Raw genomic sequence first — 18,754 nt, 5'->3', positions numbered from 1 at the left:
TGTGCATTAGAATAGCTTGGTGCATGTGGTTGGAGTTTTTACCCAGTGAGCACTCGTCAACGTCTTGATCACAGGAGACCCCCAAGTAGCCCGGAGGGCAAGTGCAGACGTGATTCCCACTGACGGGGTTGGTGTCACAGTTGGAGCCCTTCTGACAAGGGTTGCTGATGCAGGCGTCATCAAGCTGGCACAGCAGACCTGCAGCAAAACACACACTCAATAAAGCCAAACCACGGAAGTCCATTTCATACAATATACCGTATATACCTGCAGGTAATGATGTAGGGCCCCTATTTTGCAAAATTGATATTTTAATGATGTTTTCTAACAGAAAACCTTCTAATAAGTTGAACAAATGCAATTACAGCGTACATAATAATCTAGAGGGCGGCACAGCGATCTAGTGGTTAGCGCACAGACCCCACAGCTAGGAGACCAGAGTTCAAATCCACCCTCGGCCATCTCTGTGTGGAGTTTGCATGTTCTCCCCGTGCATGCGTGGGTTTTCTCCGGGTACTCCGGTTTCCTCCCACATTCCAAAAACATGCTAGGTTAATTGGCGACTCCAAATTGTCCATAGGTATGAATGTGAGTGTGAATGGTTGTTTGTCTATATGTGCCCTGTGATTGACTGGCGACCAGTCCAGGGTGTACCCCGCCTCTCGCCCGAAGACAGCTGGGATAGGCTCCAGCACCCCCGCGACCCTCGTGAGGAAAAGCGGTAGAAAATGAATGAATGAATGAATGAATAATAATCTAGATACTTCCGATACCAGCTCTTCGATACTTCATTCATTTGAGGTAATAATGAATAATGAATTTATAATGAATCCACCCAGGCTGGCTTTGGGCGGGAGGCGAGGGGCGCCCTGGATTGGTTGCCAGCCAATCGCCAACCAATCAAACCATCATTTCTCCAACTACCCGGAGCAAACAAGCAAAACTCCACATAGTGTGGCCTACATGCTAACCACTATCCACCATGCCGCCATTTAAATCATTCATATATTTAAATTAATCATTTATTTCATTAATGAATTGAATAAATGCCTTGTGTTATTTATGCTATGATATGAAAAACACAAACATACTTTTAAAAATTTACCACAGACGCTGAATTTACACAAAGAATTTTACTTACTATCTGATCATAAACTAAATCAGTGGTATTGCACATCACTCATAAAACATAAATAAAGTGCACAAGATCACACAGAAAACAGCTTTGAAGTGTTTGAAAACAGCAAACATATTCCCCAACCTGTGCGGCCATGAGGACACTCGCAGAAGAAAGAGGCAACGCGATCATGGCAGGTGGACCCGTGGTGGCAAGCGGCGCTTGGGCAGTCGTCGATGTTTTCGCTGCAGTCGTCCCCTGTCCACCCGTTCACGCACACACACTGGAAGCTGCCGTAGGTGTTGTGGCACGTGCCGCCATTTTGGCAGGCGTTGGGCATCAGCTGGCACTCGTCCACGTCTTCTGTGCAGAGCTGACCTGGTGAGGGGACACGGGCAAATCTATATTTTTGGCGCCGGCATTTTTCTCTCATTTGCTGTTACAGTTGTCCCTCGCTGCATCTCAGTTACAAAAGACGCATTCGTGTTGTGAATGCAGTATTGCACATAGACCACTAGGTGTCAGTAATTGTTCAGGCACGCGACATGATTATTATGTCTACTACATTGGGTAATATGAGTGTAAAAGCCATTTAAAACCATCACTACAATACATTGATGACACTATAGGTTCCACAGGTTCCATAAAAGGTTCCATAAAAGGTTCCATAAAAAACATGTGAGTCTATGTTATCTTATTTATGTCTATTTTTTTCTGATTACATCTTCTATATAGCACAAATGAAAGGTACATGTGACTATAGGGGTGTTATATCATGTCTAGAGGGCTCTAATAAAGTTGTAACCATATTTAGAAACTCGTAAACAGGTTTTCTATGCCATAACTACAAATATATTCCATTTAATCATATTGAATATTGAATCCTCCTCCAGAAATCCACTTGCCATGGTCAGGTCTGGAACTAATTATAACGGCGATAAACGAGGGACGACTGCATAAGTGTTTTGACACCCTCACCTGTGAATTCAGGTCTACACTGGCAGTTGTAGGTGTTGACTCCATCCACACAGGTCCCCCCGTTCTGGCACTCGTGGCCTGGACAATCATCGACGTTCTGGTTGCAGTTTTTCCCGGCAAAGCCTACCACCAAGATGTTAAATGATGTCAATGGGTTAATATCGATGCGCTGGACGGACACCTCAGAATGACAGTTATTCTTCCCTGCTGGTGCGGCCAAGCACAGTAGAGAGATGAAAGAATGAAACTACAGTTAACCGTCTTTTTCCTCCCCATCTGTGCTCTTGAGGTCTGTGGCAACTTCACCGTGTAGTAAACGTTAAAAATGAGTGACATTAAGAGGAGTTGGTATCAGAAGCCAAAAGAGTAGGGGTGTAACGGTAGTCATGCTGGTCATCACGTTGACAGCTTTCATTTGGTGGGCCCTAGATCAGCGTTATACTCAGGTTCAGGTTCATTCTAGCAGGATGGGAAGCCGATATGTTGCATTAACTTCAGGACTCGGGCCAAAAACAAGGCAATTTATGTGTGTGTGTGTTTGGAGGTGATGAGACGGTAGGAGGGATCATAATCCCAGCGAGCTGGTCCTCGCTGTGCTATGAGCAAAGGATGTTGTCCTTTGACCATTTCCTTATGATAAGCCCAGATGCCTTCCTGCTTTCCCCCCCGTTCACACACTGCGCGCGCCAAAACACGCACAAATACCTGCACACACTGCGTGACGTGACATCATTGAAATGGCATTTAAATAAGAGGAAATTTAACCCGGAATTATGCCATATTTCCACAGTGTATTGCTTTTTGTTACGAACCTTTATTGTACTGTAAAAAGTTGTGAAGGGCTACCAAAACAACTTTTCCATCCCACTTTTTAGCCAATATGGTGGCATCTGTAGTGATATCTACAGCAGGGGGTCCGAACATCTTCCACTGAAGATGGGGGGACCACTTTGATACATTTGGTACATTAAGATTAAGGATCAACTGATACATTGGCTGGCCGATATATCGGGCCGATATTTGCGTTTTTTCCTTGTATCGGTATCGGCCGATACGCGTGTGGGTTTACCGATGTATTTTTCCGCCACATGATTTACAGTCAGGCATCCGCCCCGTGTTGCCCCGGCGGCAGAGGACCCAGCAACCCACGTAGTCGCGGTACCCCGCCCCCACTCTTGAATCACATCAAGGGCGCGTTTTCACAAGTAATAGAGTTAGCTTGCTTTTAACACTTTACCAAGCCCATCACATTTCACTGGGTGATCGCTAGGCATAACAGTTTAAGTCATGGTGGGACAACAAGAAAGCCCAAAAACATCACATACCAACGCAACAGACGAATAAAAGCACTCTCACTAGTTGAGCAGAACAAGAATGAACAACTATGCAACTTTAAATGCTCTCCGAGCACGCACACACACACACAGAAGGAATTGGAGCAGTATCAGATCAAAAGCAGTATCGGCCACAAATATCGGCCCAAGCAAAATTGGCCATCGGCTAAGGGTGATGGAAAAAAATCGGTATCGGCCCCAAAAAAACCATATCAGTCGATCCATAATTAGGATGCTCAAACCAATCCAATGAAGGTCAATATGTTATAGTAAATTAGTGTAATAGCTAATAATGTATTAGGGTACGTGATGTTTACCTGGCACACACGTGCACTCATAGTTGGTATCTCCCTTCTGGACGCAGGTACCTCCATTTTGGCAAGGCGACGGGTTGCAGGGCAGGTAGCGGCTCTCGCAGTGTTTGCCCGTGTACTCTGCCAAGCACTGGCAGCGGTAGCCGCCGACCACGTTGACGCAAACGCCGCCGTTCTTGCAAGGGGGCGGGCTGGCATCGCACTCGTTGACGTCCTGCTTGCAGGTCTTTCCGGAGAAGAAAGGCGTGCAGGAGCAGACGTAATGGGACTCGATGGCGGAGCACTGGCCGTCATTGGCACACGGGTTGGAAGCACAGGGGTCGGGATGCTGGCACTGATGACCTAGGAGTACAAAATATGGTGAACTATCCGTCACAAAGCACTAGAGCCTGAAAAGCCTTACCTGACCATCCAGGCGGGCAGCGGCATTTGTACGTCTGCAGGCTCTCCACCTCGCAGGTGCCACCGTTGCGACACGGCATGCCGATGCAGGCAATGTTGACTGGCGTTTGGCAGCGGCGGTCGGTGAAGCCCAGCTTGCAGGTGCAGCTGAAGTCCACCGTGTTCGCCTTTGTCACCACGCTGCACGTGGCGCCGTTCATGCACGGCCCCGTGGTGCACGGGTCATGGAACTGGCACCTGCTTCCGGCGAATCCATCAGCACACCTAACGAGGGGAAAGCATCCAACCCAAAGTGAGACGCTACCTCGCTTTATAGTACGCTCTTCTCCAGCAGATATCTACAGCTGTGTGCCGGGCACACATAAACATGGCACCTCGTGGCGGCGTAGCAAGCTAATAGCACAGACAAGAATGCAAGGTGCATTCACGGACATCGAGACATTACTGTACTTTTTTTTTTTGCAATAGGCATAGTACACCCGCAAATTAAATTATTATTATTAATCATTTAATTACTATTATATATTTTTTATATTTTATTACTTTTGGTTTGGGTTACTTATTAAAATTAATAATTGTTTAATTAAATTAAATTATTAATTAAAAATTATTATGTTCATATTAAATATATAATATAATATATATTAAATATTAATATATTTAATATATATTAATTACAAACAGCTACAATAATTTCATATTTTTTATTGTAGAATTTAAATTCCAATAATTTTATGTCACCAAATAAAATCACACATTTTTTACACCTATTATTGCGCAATAAGAAGACTAAATTGTCTTTTATAAATAGCAGAGAGTGATGAAGTAAACCACAAAGTACTGATTTACTCACATTTATTTCTACTGCTATTTGTTGACCATTTGAGGCACTTTATCCTCCTTTACCCAAAACGTGATCACGTTTTAATCCCTGAAAAGCAAAGACAACACTGGGAATTATTTCACTTGGGAATTAAAGCCCAGTCAATGAGAATTCCTGAACCAATTCGAGGGAAGACACTACTTTAAGTTCAGTTAGGGTCAACCCTCTGTGTGCTTCTGCGCTCGTAAATCAGCGTTCGGGCCAATAGCTTGATCCAATAAGGCCCACGTCTCTTAAAAAGGTCTCGCTATGGTGCTTTTTCACAAGATGGCAGCCCATGGTTGAGAAAGCGGGCTTTAAACAGGAGATCCTTCTTCCCGTCGTCACCCTTTGCAAACAATGTGTTTTTCTGGCAGTAAATCAGAGCGGTCTGAACAGAGGGAGGCGGTGGGGAGGGAACAAAAGTCCTGTGATGTTTCTCACAGATCGTGTCTGCGTAGTAAACGCCGCTCTGACCCCTGCCAATAAGTTCCCATAGTGGGACAGAAAGGCACACATTCACATACATTTCAAATGACAATGAGGGGCGACCCCGAGAGGATACGCTACAATGAGGCTAATGGCAACAACAAACCCAGAAGTACACACTGTAACACACAGTTCCTGTGAACAAAAATAACAACAGAACAACCCCATGTTAGGGGCTTCGCTACACATCTTAAAATACCGACTGGAGCTCTTACTAAAATTACTCTTACTCTCGGGCTTACATTGGATCCGTCGCGGCTGTGCTGTCCTGATCCGCAAAGTGCCACTCACACTCGCTCCACTAGGCACTAAGCGTCCACTCTGGCTGCGGAAACTATTCACGTGATAACTAGCCTTGTATACAGGAAGTTCTTGTAAACAATAGCCGTATTTGGCTGCACAGCTGCGGGGTCGTAGATTTCAGTAACCTGTATCTTTTGTCGTGTTTATTATTAATACATTGACCAGACAGTGCTCCGGCGTCTGTGACGTCTGCGCCCCACCCGACCCCCAAAAGCTACAACCTGAAGGGATTTTTTTTATTAAAAAAAAAATAAAATACAGCCTGCATCTTACCTTTGTTTTTTTTTTTCTACTTTCTTCACATCTATTTTTTCTCATAATATTTTCCGACTTTATTCTCGTATTTCGACTTTATCATCATAACATTACAACTGTTTTTCCAAAAAAATTTCAAAAATTGCAACATTATTCTTTGTTTTGTTTGGTTCCCATATTATGACTTTTGTCCTTCAATTTTTCAACATCATGTTATTTTTTTCCTCTACAATATTTACTCTCTTAAGATTTAATCTTTATTCTTGCTTTTTCTGCTGTCATTTTTTTGTCTTTTTGTTTAATTGGATTTTTAAACAAACCTCTGTGGGATGTGATATTTGACATCTATTAGGCTGGACAAGTGCATCATTCCAATGTATATGCAAAAAGTGGATAAAGTACACAATAGCGCTTCTTGGAGACACACACACTCTATCAAAGATGGATGGACAAACACAGCTCATTAGCATTAAAGCTACAGACACACAAAACAGCGCATTCCCAGTAGGGCTTACTTAAAGCACTCTTAGCACCAATGCTAGATTTTGGACAACACACGTCCAATACACTATTCTGGGACCTCCGACAATGACATTAGAGACAATATGGCCACCAAATTGGCTTTCCCATAGTGCCGCTGTCACATCAAATACCTGACGGCACTCAGTGAGTCTGAAGTGCCCCCCCTCTTTTTTGGGACAGACGGGTGTTTGGACAGTTGCTCTGTCGAGGGATTATGCAGCCTTAGGATTGTGGCAAGCAAAAGATAACATCACACGCTAGACCGCCCATTGATGATACCTTGGCTAAACTGGAATCACTGGAATCACTCAATACGTCCACTTCCCATCACTTCCTAAAATTCATAGCATACCACATACAGCATGTCCACCCATCTTGTATACATCATTATTATTATATTATCATACAGACTATTATGTTCTATGGTTATATATAGAAACAGAACCTACCAAAAGAAAGATTAGACTCCCTTCTTTCATCAGGAAAGTGAAATGCATTATGGACAGTTGCATCATCACCTCTTTTTGCCTCTTCCACAAAAATCATAAAATACGTAAGAATATGTTGTTGGGATCGGGCCATCGGGCTTATAAAAACATATACATAAGTCTTTGGTATGTAATGGCTTAATGGCGATAATGAATTACCAAGAAAAGGAGATTAGTACTCAGTGATTAGTCACGGACTTTGACCTATGAAACAATGAGGCGGAGTGTTCCACTGACACAAAAGTGAAAATCAATTTCACAATTCCCACCTTTGTCCAGATCTGCACCAAACATGCACGCTCTTTTGGTACACATTTGGTAAGAAGTGACTTCTTAACAAACTTGCGCTTGATAAAGAATGAAAGTTATCTGGGAGGGGCTCAGAGTTGAGACGCTGCTCCGTCACATGAGAGGAGCCAGTTGAGGTGACTTGGGCATTTGGTCCTGGTGAGGCGTTCTGGGCATGCCCAGCCGGGAGAAGGTCCCGGGGGAAAAGACCTAGGACACGCTGGAGGGATTATGTCTCACAGCTGGCCTGGGAACGCCTTGGTGTCCTACTGGTGGAACTGGAGGAGGTGGTTGGGGACTGGGGACTCTGGGCTTCCCTACTGAGACTGAAAATGGATGGATGAATGGATGGATGGATGGTAAAAATGAAAGCTGCAACCCAGAAAATGTTGAATTGGTTGTGAAATGTGAAATTCAGTCAATAAGCTCTCCATTAGTTTAGCGCCATTAACTCCATTAGCCAACTAATGATGGTTTATTATTTGAAATATGCTCCAAAGTTCATTTCCATTTCAGGTTTTTTAACAGTCGGCGTAGTAGTAGCACCTACAACAAACTTAGCCGCCACTTATTAGATGTTCCCATAGTGACTAGAGATGGGCATTAAAACAGAAAGCAAAAATCAAGAGTCATTTCTTATATGTCCAATCTTAAAGTAGCATGAAAACCTGTTGTGTCCAAATGCTTCCACACCCCAGCGGTGGCGGGGGCTGTGGTTGTTGTGAGGCGCCACACGAGCTCGCTGCAGAAAGGCAGCAGGTGCGCATGTTAATGAGGAGACGGCAGCTGCTGCCCTGGCACAGTCTACGGCCCCGCTCAAAAGCCCCCCCCCCCGCCCCGTATTCCCACCAGCACTCTTCCTTCCATCCTTCCTCCTCATGGCCCCCCCATTCCACCACTGTCTGAACACAACATACAGGCCAGGATGACCAACATTTATTCCTACGAAGGCTACATACAGAAAACTTGAAGGCTGTGGGAGCCACTTTGATATTCTTTATTCTTCTTTTATTATTAAAACAGCTACAACCAATGGAAGCAACTGTTGGTATGCTCTATGTAAGCGGCATTATGGATTATTCTAACTGACCTTTTTTGTAGCACAGTCAGTGAGCCAAGTGTACGAGGCTAATAAGATATGGGCTAATAGCATGAGAAAATAGGTCATAAAACATTCAGAGGACAAACACTTCATTCCAAACTGATTTGGAAAAAGGCAAAAGGGGCTCACTACTTGGAAAAACTTTTGTGTTTACTCCAGGGATGTCAAAAGTGCAAACCGTGGCTTGTTTTTATTGGCCTGAAGCACAATATACAGTAAACCTCGGATATATCGGACTCGGATATATCGGAAATTCGCTCACAACGGACAGATAAAAAAGAACCAATTTTTCTGTAATGCATTTCCAATAAAAATTCATTGCATATATCGGATTTTTTATAACAGATTTCGCCTATTTCGGACAAAATCTCCAGTCCCGTTCCAATGCATTTCCATTAAATTTCCCTCGCATATATCGGATGGCCGCATCGTGGCGCTCCGATTCGCCGAATCGTGGCAGCGTTTGCAGCGTTGCCTGCGCGTCCAGGTACATTGGAAACATAGTCAAGGAAGTGCCTTTTTATAACGGATAAAATCCGATTTACGCATATACCGGATATAAATCCGATATATGCATAAAACGGACATTTTCCGGTATACGCATATAACGGATTTCGCTTATATCGGACAAAACCAGTGGGAACAATTGAATCCGATATATCCGAGGTTTACTGTAGATATAAAATTAAACTAAAAAAAGGAAAAAAATTAGCAAAAAGATAGAGGGCTTTAATTGCAAAATTTTAAACAGGGTGTGGCCAGTACAGTTGGCAATTTTTGTGAGAAGCGCAGTCCGGCGCACCCACGCCCCCGTCCCTCCCAAGGGGCAAAGCGGGAGGAGAGGAGGCATGAGAGGGTTTAAACACAGCCGATTGTAATCTTAACCAATCAAATGAACACCTCTCATTGCCTTTAAAAGCGCAGGGCTGGACTGCGCATCAGAGGCCAACATGCGTGTCATGCACCACGTACATCACCTCGTGGGACACGCCATCTGTTCCTGACAGTTACATTAAACACAGCATCAGCATCATTCCTGCTCTACATCACCAAAAAGGAGAACCTCATCCTGGTTGAGTTCCCATTATGCCTGACGTCTTTGATCTGTCTTTACACTGTGCGCCCGTCAGCCAATTTACCACTGTGCAGGGTGCGCTTCGCCAAGAATAAACCAGGTCAAAGATGCCGAGCTTTCAGCACACTTTTGGCGCACTGTTTTGTCACTGCGCCAAGCTGAAAATGTGGACACCTCCCATGGTGCGCCACCACACCCATTTCGCCGCAGTCCAATTTACCAAATGGGCTGGACAATGGAGTTACCATGGAGTTGGCTGCGCCACCTTCTGCTGCGCCCCAAAAATAGAGCCCAGAATGTGAAGATGAAAACATAACATGTTGTTGATACTAATAACTGTTAATAAAACAAAGCTTTGTCCTGACATTTTGTTTGTAGTTTTACAAAAGCAAAATAAACATACAAATATCAAAGTGGCCCCTGGCTATTTTTGATTGTATTATTTGTGAAAGTTTGGCCACATCTGGGCAGCACGGCGGTCGAGTGGTTAGCGCGCAGACCTCACAGCTAGGAGACCAGGGTTCAATTCCACCCTCGGCCATCTCTGTGTGGAGTTTGCATGTTCTCCCTGTGCATGAGTGGGTTTTCTCCGGGTACTCCGGTTTCCTCCCACATTCCAAAAACATGCTAGGTTAATTTGGCGACTCCAAATTGTCCATACGTATGAATGTGAGTGTGAATGGTTGTTTGTCTATATGTGCCCTGTGATTGGCTGGCGACCAGTCCAGGGTGTACCCCGCCGCTCGCCCGAAGACAGCTGGGATAGGCTCGAGCACCCCCGCGACCCTTGTGAGGAAAAAGCGGTAGAAAATGAATGAATGAATGATTGGCCACATCTGATTTACTCCATCTTTTTCAACATATGAAACCTCATCACAGGCTTGCTGCCAACCTCACGTTATGCGTCACTTTAAAAAACAAAAACAAAAAAAAATTTGCATGCCCTCGCCAAACTGCCCAACGTCTCACACGAGGCCTCAAAGACAAACAGATAGCGAAGCTGCGCCTTTGCTCAAGTGCACGTGGACACGCTATCCAAACACGGTCTCAAGCCAAGTGAAGCACACAGTCTGCAAAGAATGCTTACAGTTTGCTCTTTAACTTGGCGAGGCCCGGTCAAATACGGCACAAAGTAGCCTTTGCTGATGAACTTTGACAAAATAAATAAATAAATAAATGAATGAAGCGGAATGAGACAAAAGATAGTCAACGGTGCTTTTATGGAGTCTTAGCGGCGGCGCTCAAAGCAAACAGGCCAAGAGCAGCTGCTTCAACAAGAGAAATGTGCAGGCCCCCGTGAGCATGCTAATCTCAGCAGCAGCAGGTGAGGCAGGCTGCTGGAAAAGGTAAACAACAAGGAGCACAAATCAGAAGCTGGGCGAATATCAGGTGTTTGGGGGCTATCGTATAACTGCGGGACAGCAGTGGAATTATCCCAGGGTAAGTCCGATACTGTTATTATCTCCTCTGTCATCCCTGCTCAGTGGGCTTCATTGTTGCAACACCCCTCCCGCCCACGCGCTCTCCTCGCTGTAGCTCACGGCAACAGGTCCGTAACGTTTATGGGATGCATAACAAGACCGAAGCGCTGGCTCGAGCCAACAACAGATGCTATGCTGACATTTGACCGTGGGCCAGGCATCACGTTAAAAAGGGGTTTTCCTCAATGCCGACCCAATCCGCCATCTGCTCCCCACAGGAGGGGGTGGAGTTATAGTATACATAGGACTGTATGAAGGCTACACATGTGGACTTTACACAAACAAACAGCTGGCACGAGCACCCACATTTGACAGCTGGACCACTCTGTCTGTACCCCCTTCTTAAGGAGCTTAGCCACATAGCCTGTGGTGCATTTCATTATTATTATTATTTGATTATTGTGCCATGTGGATCCCTGTGGGAGACTGAATTGGCGTCGAGTTCCATTTCTGGATTGGCATAATTGGGAATACTTCAGGATAATCTGCTGTTTCTGAATACACCAGGATAAAATAACACTTCAATAAATGATGACCACAGTTAAGCTTGTTGTTAAAGGCATATTATGCAGAAGTGACCTTTAATCATTCATTCATTTTCTACCGCTTATACTCATGAGAGTCACGGGGGGTGCTGGAGCCTATCCCAGCTGTCGGGCGAGAGACAACCATTCCCACTCACATTCATACCTATGGACAATTTGGAGACTGCAATTAAACTAGCATGTTTTTGAATGAAAACATGCAAACTCGGGCGGCACGGCGGTCTAGTGGTTAGACCTCACAGCTAGGAGACCAGGGTTCAATCCCACCCTCGGCCATCTCTGTGTGGAGTTTGCATGTTCTCCCCGTGCATGCGTGGGTTTTCTCCGGGTACTCCGGTTTCCTCCCACATTCCAAAAACATGCTAGGTTAATTGGCCACTCCAAATTGTCCATAGGTATGAATGTGAGTGTGAATGGTTGTTTGTCTGTATGTGCCCTGTGATTGGCTGGCGACCAGTCCAGGGTGTACCCCGCCTCTCGCCCAAAGACAGCTGGGATAGGCTCCAGCACCCCCGCGACCCTTGTGAGGAAAAAGCGGTAGAAAATGAATGAATGAATGAACATGCAAACTCCACACAGAGATGGCCGAGGGTGGAATTGAACTCGGGTCTCCTAGCTCTCCTAGCTCATCACACATGAATTCAAGTGGAAAAGATTATTAAGCCACTTTAGGACTCCAGCAAACCACAGTGAGAGCCATTAATTTATCTTCTTCTTTCTTTCCTCTTCTTCTCTTTTTTTGAGCAGTGTTTAGGGTCACTGCCTTGGGTGGCCAGAGATGGCCGAGGATGGACTTGAACTCGTGTCTCCGAGCTGTGAGGCCTGCACGCTAACCACTCGATAGCCGTGCAGCCACTTTTTAGTTTAACAAATGTTTTTAACATGTGTCTTCCTAAGGGAAGAGTAAAAACCTACTGGACACAATACCACCTCTGACCTGCCGGAGGAGCCTGCTGAGCAAAAGAAATCAGGCTTTGCTACACATCTTAAAGTAGAGCACAACTATCTGTCAATCAGCTACAGACGTGGGCGCTGTAAGTTGATCATTTAATATTAATAGTGATTAACTTATTTCTACACTTGTACAGTTAATCAGGGTCTCTGCGGGTTGTAACAAAGACTTTTTAAGGCCACAACAAATACAAAGGACCCAAATAGAAAGAATACGGTATGGAGAGTTAAGCTGGAAAGCTGAAGAAAGGGTCTCCTTTCAAACGTCAACATGGCTAAGGTTACGGTGGTGGATATGAACAGGATGGATCGTGTAAGCCATTTTAGTAAGATGGAAAAGTAATTGAAGAGGTCGACAACCCTAACCCTAACCTTAACCGTAACCATCACCATTACCATAACCATAACCGTAACCCTAACTCTAACCGTAACCCTAACCTATGAGAAAAATGACTTAAAATTCCAACCAGATTTTCAAATGTAGAAGTTCCACTGAAATCTAGATCAGGGTTCTCAAACACGCGGCCCGCGGGCCAAATGTGGCAAGCAGGACACTAGTTTGAGGCCCCCGCCTTGATATGAAAGTTTAATGTTAGTGCGGCCCGTGCAAGTTTGATATGGATGCTGTATGGTATCATGTACCCAGAAAAAATTATTACGTTTGATTAATGTTCATGTTAAAGGTTAAATAACTGTTAATAGTTATCCTCCCTATCCGTGTGGAAGTGGTAAGTTTTTGGCTATTTAAGTTTAAAGGAAGTAACTTGAAGGCTACCGTTTAGGTCGCTAGCTCTCTAGTTTGCGAGTTAGCATGTGTCTCAAGACCCTGCAGTTGCGCAATATGTTGTAAATAAAAGTATAAATGTGACTATAGTCGTGTTTTGTCATGTCTACAGGGCTCTAATAATGCTTTGTTCATTTTAATCTAAAAAAAAATAATTTGTCTACCCACCAACTATATGTGGTTTCTTAAGTTTTTATTATTTGCCGTTTTATTATTATTATTATTATATTTATTTATTTAGGATTGATTTTCTTTATTCTTGATTTGTTTATTTATTTATCTTATTTTGTGTAGAAAAATAAAAAGTAAGATATTTGAGAACAGTAGGATGTTTTATCAGAGCTTTTCTTGTAGAAAATCGAAACCAAAGCAAAGTTTATTCATTTTTCTGTTTTTAATAAATGCGTTTTTTTGTTTGTTTTTTTTGGAAAACCTGAAGCGGCCCAGTCTCGCCCAGACCCTAGCTCCAGTGGCCCCCAAGTAAATTGAGTTTGAGACCCCTGATCTAGATGGTGAACTATCCACTGGTCCAGACAGTCCAGACTTACAGGGTCTCCTTCTGTGCTACTTATTAACGTACTTAACGTAATACCATAAAAGAAGGTCTCTTTTGTCTATAATACTTATGTAACATTGCCTCGTCAACAACTTGATTTGCTGCACATTTGGTTTGAACAAACTTTGCTCCTTTTTTTTAGGGCTCGAGCACTGACCAGTGCGAAAGCCCTATTGTAATCGTAATGTTTATTAGGGCTCGAGCACTGACCAGTGCGAAAGCCCTATTGTAATCGTAATGTTTATTATTATTATTAGGGCTCGAGCACTGACCAGTGCGAAAGCCCTATTGTAATCGTTCCGTTTCTTTTTCTTATTATTAGGGCTCGAGCACTGACCAGTGCGAAAGCCCTATTGTAATCGTAATGTTTTTTATTATTATTATTCTTCTCCCAAAATGAACGCCATTTTGAGGGCCTCAACATGCCCGAAAACTCACCAAATTTGGCGAGCGCATCAGGTCTGGCGAAAAATTTGATATTTTATGGGTTTCAAATATAATGTTCCAAAATTGCCTCTCTAGCGCCACCTTGAATTTTAAAAAAAATTAGCCCCCGCCACCACTTTCACCGATCGTCACGAAACTTGGTGGAGACGTCTATCGTGACAGGACGGACCAAAAAGTCTCAAGAACCCACATTGGAAAACGAACAGGAAGTCGGCCATTTTGGATGGCGCCGGCCTTTTTCGGGCCAGAAGTTGGGGTCGTATCTCGACGAACTCCTCCTAGGGGGTTTGACCGAATGAGTCCGTTGTTGCATCAACGGACACTAGACGGATGGCCGACGTTAAATTGCGAAGGATTTTGGGATATTCCGTACGATGTGGGCGTGGCACGCCCCCAAATTTTGCCCTTTTTCATCTGTCCGGGCCTTGCACGCTGAGCGTAACTGTAGACGTGAATAACTTGGCTCCACGTGGTCAGATCTTCATCATACTTGGTACATGTGATCATGGCCCCGCCCCGAAGGTCCCCGTAGGTCACTTCCTGATTTCGTCGCAGCGCCACCTATTGGCGACAGGCTAAAGGCGTGTCATCTACATGAGGCCTTTTCTGGCAGGAGAATCATCAGATGAACACCGAGGTCACAAGGTCACTGCCTGACAGCCTGGTGAAGCCTGTTAATGGAGCATGATGCAGGGAAAGCGCACGTGGTGGGCGTGGCCTGGCGGCGAATGCTCAGGCCTCGCCGTTTACAAAGAAAGGGTCATCATTCGCCCGCAGAAGGTCGCATGTGCTTGAAAACTCATAAGGGGGGGCAGATTCCAGGCCTGAGGGCCCTGGTGGGGCCCCCATTTGAAACCAAGCCAAATTGACTCACTAGCGCCACCTACAAGTTTTAAAATAATTATCCCTCGCCTCCCGTTGCACGTATGGGCATGATTTTCGGAGGAGACATCACTCGTGACAGGACGCACAAAAAAGTCTCAAGAACCCATGTTCAAAAACCAACAGGAAGTCGGCCATTTTAGGTGGCGGCCGCCATTTGGGGGAGGATGTAGGGGTCGTATCTCGACGAACTCCTCCTAGAGGGTTTGACCGAATGAGTCCGTTGTAGCATCAACGGACACTAGACGGATGGCTCACGTTAAATTGCGAAGGATTTTGGGCTGCTACTTAGGATGTGGGCGTGGCACGCCACCAAACTTTTACTTTAACCTTAACTTTTACCATATCTGGCCCTGCCTGGTGTCTGGCCTTGCCTTGAAGCAATGTACATCAAAGTCAATACACAGTTTGACTGACAGACTGATGATGTCAGTCGATGGACTGTGATGTGTGTAAAGCACATGTGGTGGGCGTGGCCACGGCGAATGGTCAGCCTTCGCCATTGACCATCGAAGGCTCATATTTTGCCCGCAGAAGGTCACAGGCTGCTGAAATCTTACACGTAAGGTCATGATCCAGGCCTGAGCGCCCTGGTGGTGCTCCCATGTGACACCAATCTAAATTGACACACTAGCGCCACCTAGAACTTTCAATTCATTATCCCTCGCCACCCGTTGCACGTATCACTATGATTTTCGGTGGAGACGTCTATCATGACAGGACGCACCTAACGCTCCAGAACCCATGTTCAAAACACAGCGCCACCAACTGGTGGAAATGTATATCTGCTGTAACTTCCTCACGCATGGTCGGATCGTCCCCTAATTTTTTTGGGTGGGTTTGGTCACCCTCCAGTCTGTGACTGTGTGTGTATATGGACTCTATAGCGCCACCAACTGGTGGAAATGTATATCTGCCATAACTTCCGGATTCATGGTCAGATTGTCTTGAAATTTTTTTTGGTGTGTTGGGTCAATCTCTGGTCTGTTATACTGTGTGTACATAGCCTGTATAGCACCACCTATTGGTGGCAATGTATATCAGCTGTAACTTCCTTCCACATGGTCGGATCTGCCCCAAATTTTTTCTGGTGGTTTGGGATACCCTCCAGTCTATGACTGGGTGTGTACATAGACTCTATAGCGCCACCAACTGGTGAAAATGTATATCTGCCGTAACTTCCTCCCACATGGTCGGGTCTGCCCCAATTTTTTTCTGGTGGTTCGGGGTACCCTCTGGTCTATGACAGTGTGTGTACATACGCTATAGCGCCTCCAACTGGTGGATATGTATATCAGCTGTAACTTCCTTCCACATGGTCAGATCGGTCCCAAATTTTTTCTGGTGGTTCGGGGTACCCTCTGGTCTTTGACTGTGTGTATACATAGACTCTATAGCGCCACCAACTGGTGGAAATGTATATAGCCGTAACTTCCTTCCACATGGTCGGATCGTCTCTAAAATTTTTTTGGTCGGTCGGGTCACCCTCCACTCTTTGAATCTGCGTGTCCATAGACTCTATAGCGCCACCAACTGGTGGAAATGTATATCTGCCGTAACTTCCTCCCACATGGTCGGATCTGCCCGAATTTTTTTCTGGTGGTTCGGGGTACCCTCTGGTCTATGACAGTGTGTGTACATACGCTATAGCGCCACCAACTGGTGGAAATGTATATCAGCCGTAACTTCCTTCCGCACGGTCGGATCGGCACCTAATTTTTTCTGGTGGTTCGGGGTACCCTCCGTTCCGTTACCGTGTGGGCGCATAGACTGTATAGCGCCACCCACAGGCGGAAACGTATATCCGCCGCAAGTACCTACCGCACGGTCCGATCGGCGCAACTTTTTTTATGGCGGTTCGGGGCGCCGGACGGGACGTGACTGCGCACCAGCCTCGCCGCCGGCGTCACCCCCTCCGGGCGGAAAATTGCAAGTGCCGTAACTCCCTTACCGCTTATCCCATCGTTGCGGTTTTTCGTACGGTGCGTCCGCGCGCCCGTCCGAACACGCGCGCGCCCCCGACCCGCGTGTACCCCCGACCCGCGTGTACCCCCGACCGCGTCGGGGTGCTCGAGCCCGCTCATCACTGCTTGCAGTTTTAATTATTATTATTATTCTTCCGCGCCTTTGAGCGCCATTTTGAGGGCCTTAACATGCCCGAAAACTCACCAAATTTGGCGAGCGCATCAGGTCTGGCGAAAAATTTGATATTTTATGGGTTACAAATATAATGTTCCAAAATTGGCTCTCTAGCGCCACCTTGAATTTTAAAAAAAATTAGCCCCCGCCACCAGTTTCACCGATCGTCACGAAACTTGGTGGAGACGTCTATCGTGACAGGACGGACCAAAAAGTCTCAAGAACCCATATTGGAAAACGAACAGGAAGTCGGCCATTTTGGATGGCGCCGGCCTTTTTCGGGCCAGAAGTTGGGGTCGTATCTCGACGAACTCCTCCTAGGGGGTTTGACCGAATGAGTCCGTTGTTGCATCAACGGACACTAGACGGATGGCTGACGTTAAATTGCGAAGGATTTTGGGATATTCCATACGATGTGGGCGTGGCACGCCCCCAAATTTTGCCCTTTTTCATCTGTCCGGGCCTTGCACGCTGAGCGTAACTGTAGACGTGAATAACTTGGCTCCACGTGGCCAGATTTTCATCATACTTGGTACATGTGATCATGGCCCCGCCCCGAAGGTCCCCGTAGGTCACTTCCTGATTTCGTCGCAGCGCCACCTATTGGCGACAGGCTAAAGGCGTGTGATCTACATGAGGCCTTTTCTGGCAGGAGATTCATCAGATGAACACCGAGGTCACAAGGTCACTGCCTGAAAGCCTGGTGAAGCCTGTTGATGGACCATGATGCAGGAAAAGCGCACGTGGTGGGCGTGGCCTGGCGGCGAATGCTCAGGCCTCGCCGTTTACAAAGAAAGGGTCATCATTCGCCCGCAGAAGGTCGCATGTGCTTGAAAACTCATAAGGGGGGGCAGATTCCAGGCCTGAGGGCCCTGGTGGGGCCCCCATTTGAAACCAAGCCAAATTGACTCACTAGCGCCACCTACAAGTTTTAAAATAATTATCCCTCGCCTCCCGTTGCACGTATGGGCATGATTTTCGGAGGAGACATCACTCGTGACAGGACGCACAAAAAAGTCTCAAGAACCCATGTTCAAAAACCAACAGGAAGTCGGCCATTTTAGGTGGCGGCGGCCATTTGGGGGAGGATGTATCTCGACGAACTCCTCCTAGGGGGTTTGACCGAATGAGTCCGTTGTAGCATCAACGGACACTAGACGGATGGCCCACGTTAAATTGCGAAGGATTTTGGGCTGCTACTTAGGATGTGGGCGTGGCACGCCACCAAACTTTTACTTTAACCTTAACTTTTACCTTATCTGGCCCTGCCTGGTGTCTGGCCTTGCCTTGAAGCAATGTACATCAAAGTCAATACACAGTTTGACCGACAGACTGATGATGTCAGTCGATGGACTGTGATGTGTGTAAAGCACATGTGGTGGGCGTGGCCACGGCGAATGGTCAGCCTTCGCCATTGACCATCGAAGGCTCATATTTTGC

The 18,754-nt window shown here is 45.8% G+C and overlaps 1 protein-coding gene across 1 annotated transcript in view; it reads right to left on the bottom strand.

Moving 5' to 3' along the window:
• LOC131127832 (neurogenic locus notch homolog protein 1-like) overlaps window positions 1–18,754 on the bottom strand; it is an 82,813-nt gene that overhangs the window by 29,465 nt on the left and 34,594 nt on the right. The window contains exons 4-8 of the mRNA XM_058070108.1: window positions 4,147–4,409; window positions 3,747–4,085; window positions 2,096–2,218; window positions 1,262–1,495; window positions 43–198 (exon numbers count right to left, since the gene is read on the bottom strand). Coding sequence (XP_057926091.1) covers window positions 43–198; window positions 1,262–1,495; window positions 2,096–2,218; window positions 3,747–4,085; window positions 4,147–4,409 — 1,115 coding nt within the window. The remainder of the gene's footprint in view (window positions 1–42; window positions 199–1,261; window positions 1,496–2,095; window positions 2,219–3,746; window positions 4,086–4,146; window positions 4,410–18,754) is intronic.

Source organism: Doryrhamphus excisus, chromosome 4 (assembly GCF_030265055.1).
Source record: "Doryrhamphus excisus isolate RoL2022-K1 chromosome 4, RoL_Dexc_1.0, whole genome shotgun sequence".
Lineage (NCBI taxonomy): Eukaryota > Metazoa > Chordata > Actinopteri > Syngnathiformes > Syngnathidae > Doryrhamphus > Doryrhamphus excisus.
This window is presented reverse-complemented; position numbering and strand designations above follow the sequence as displayed.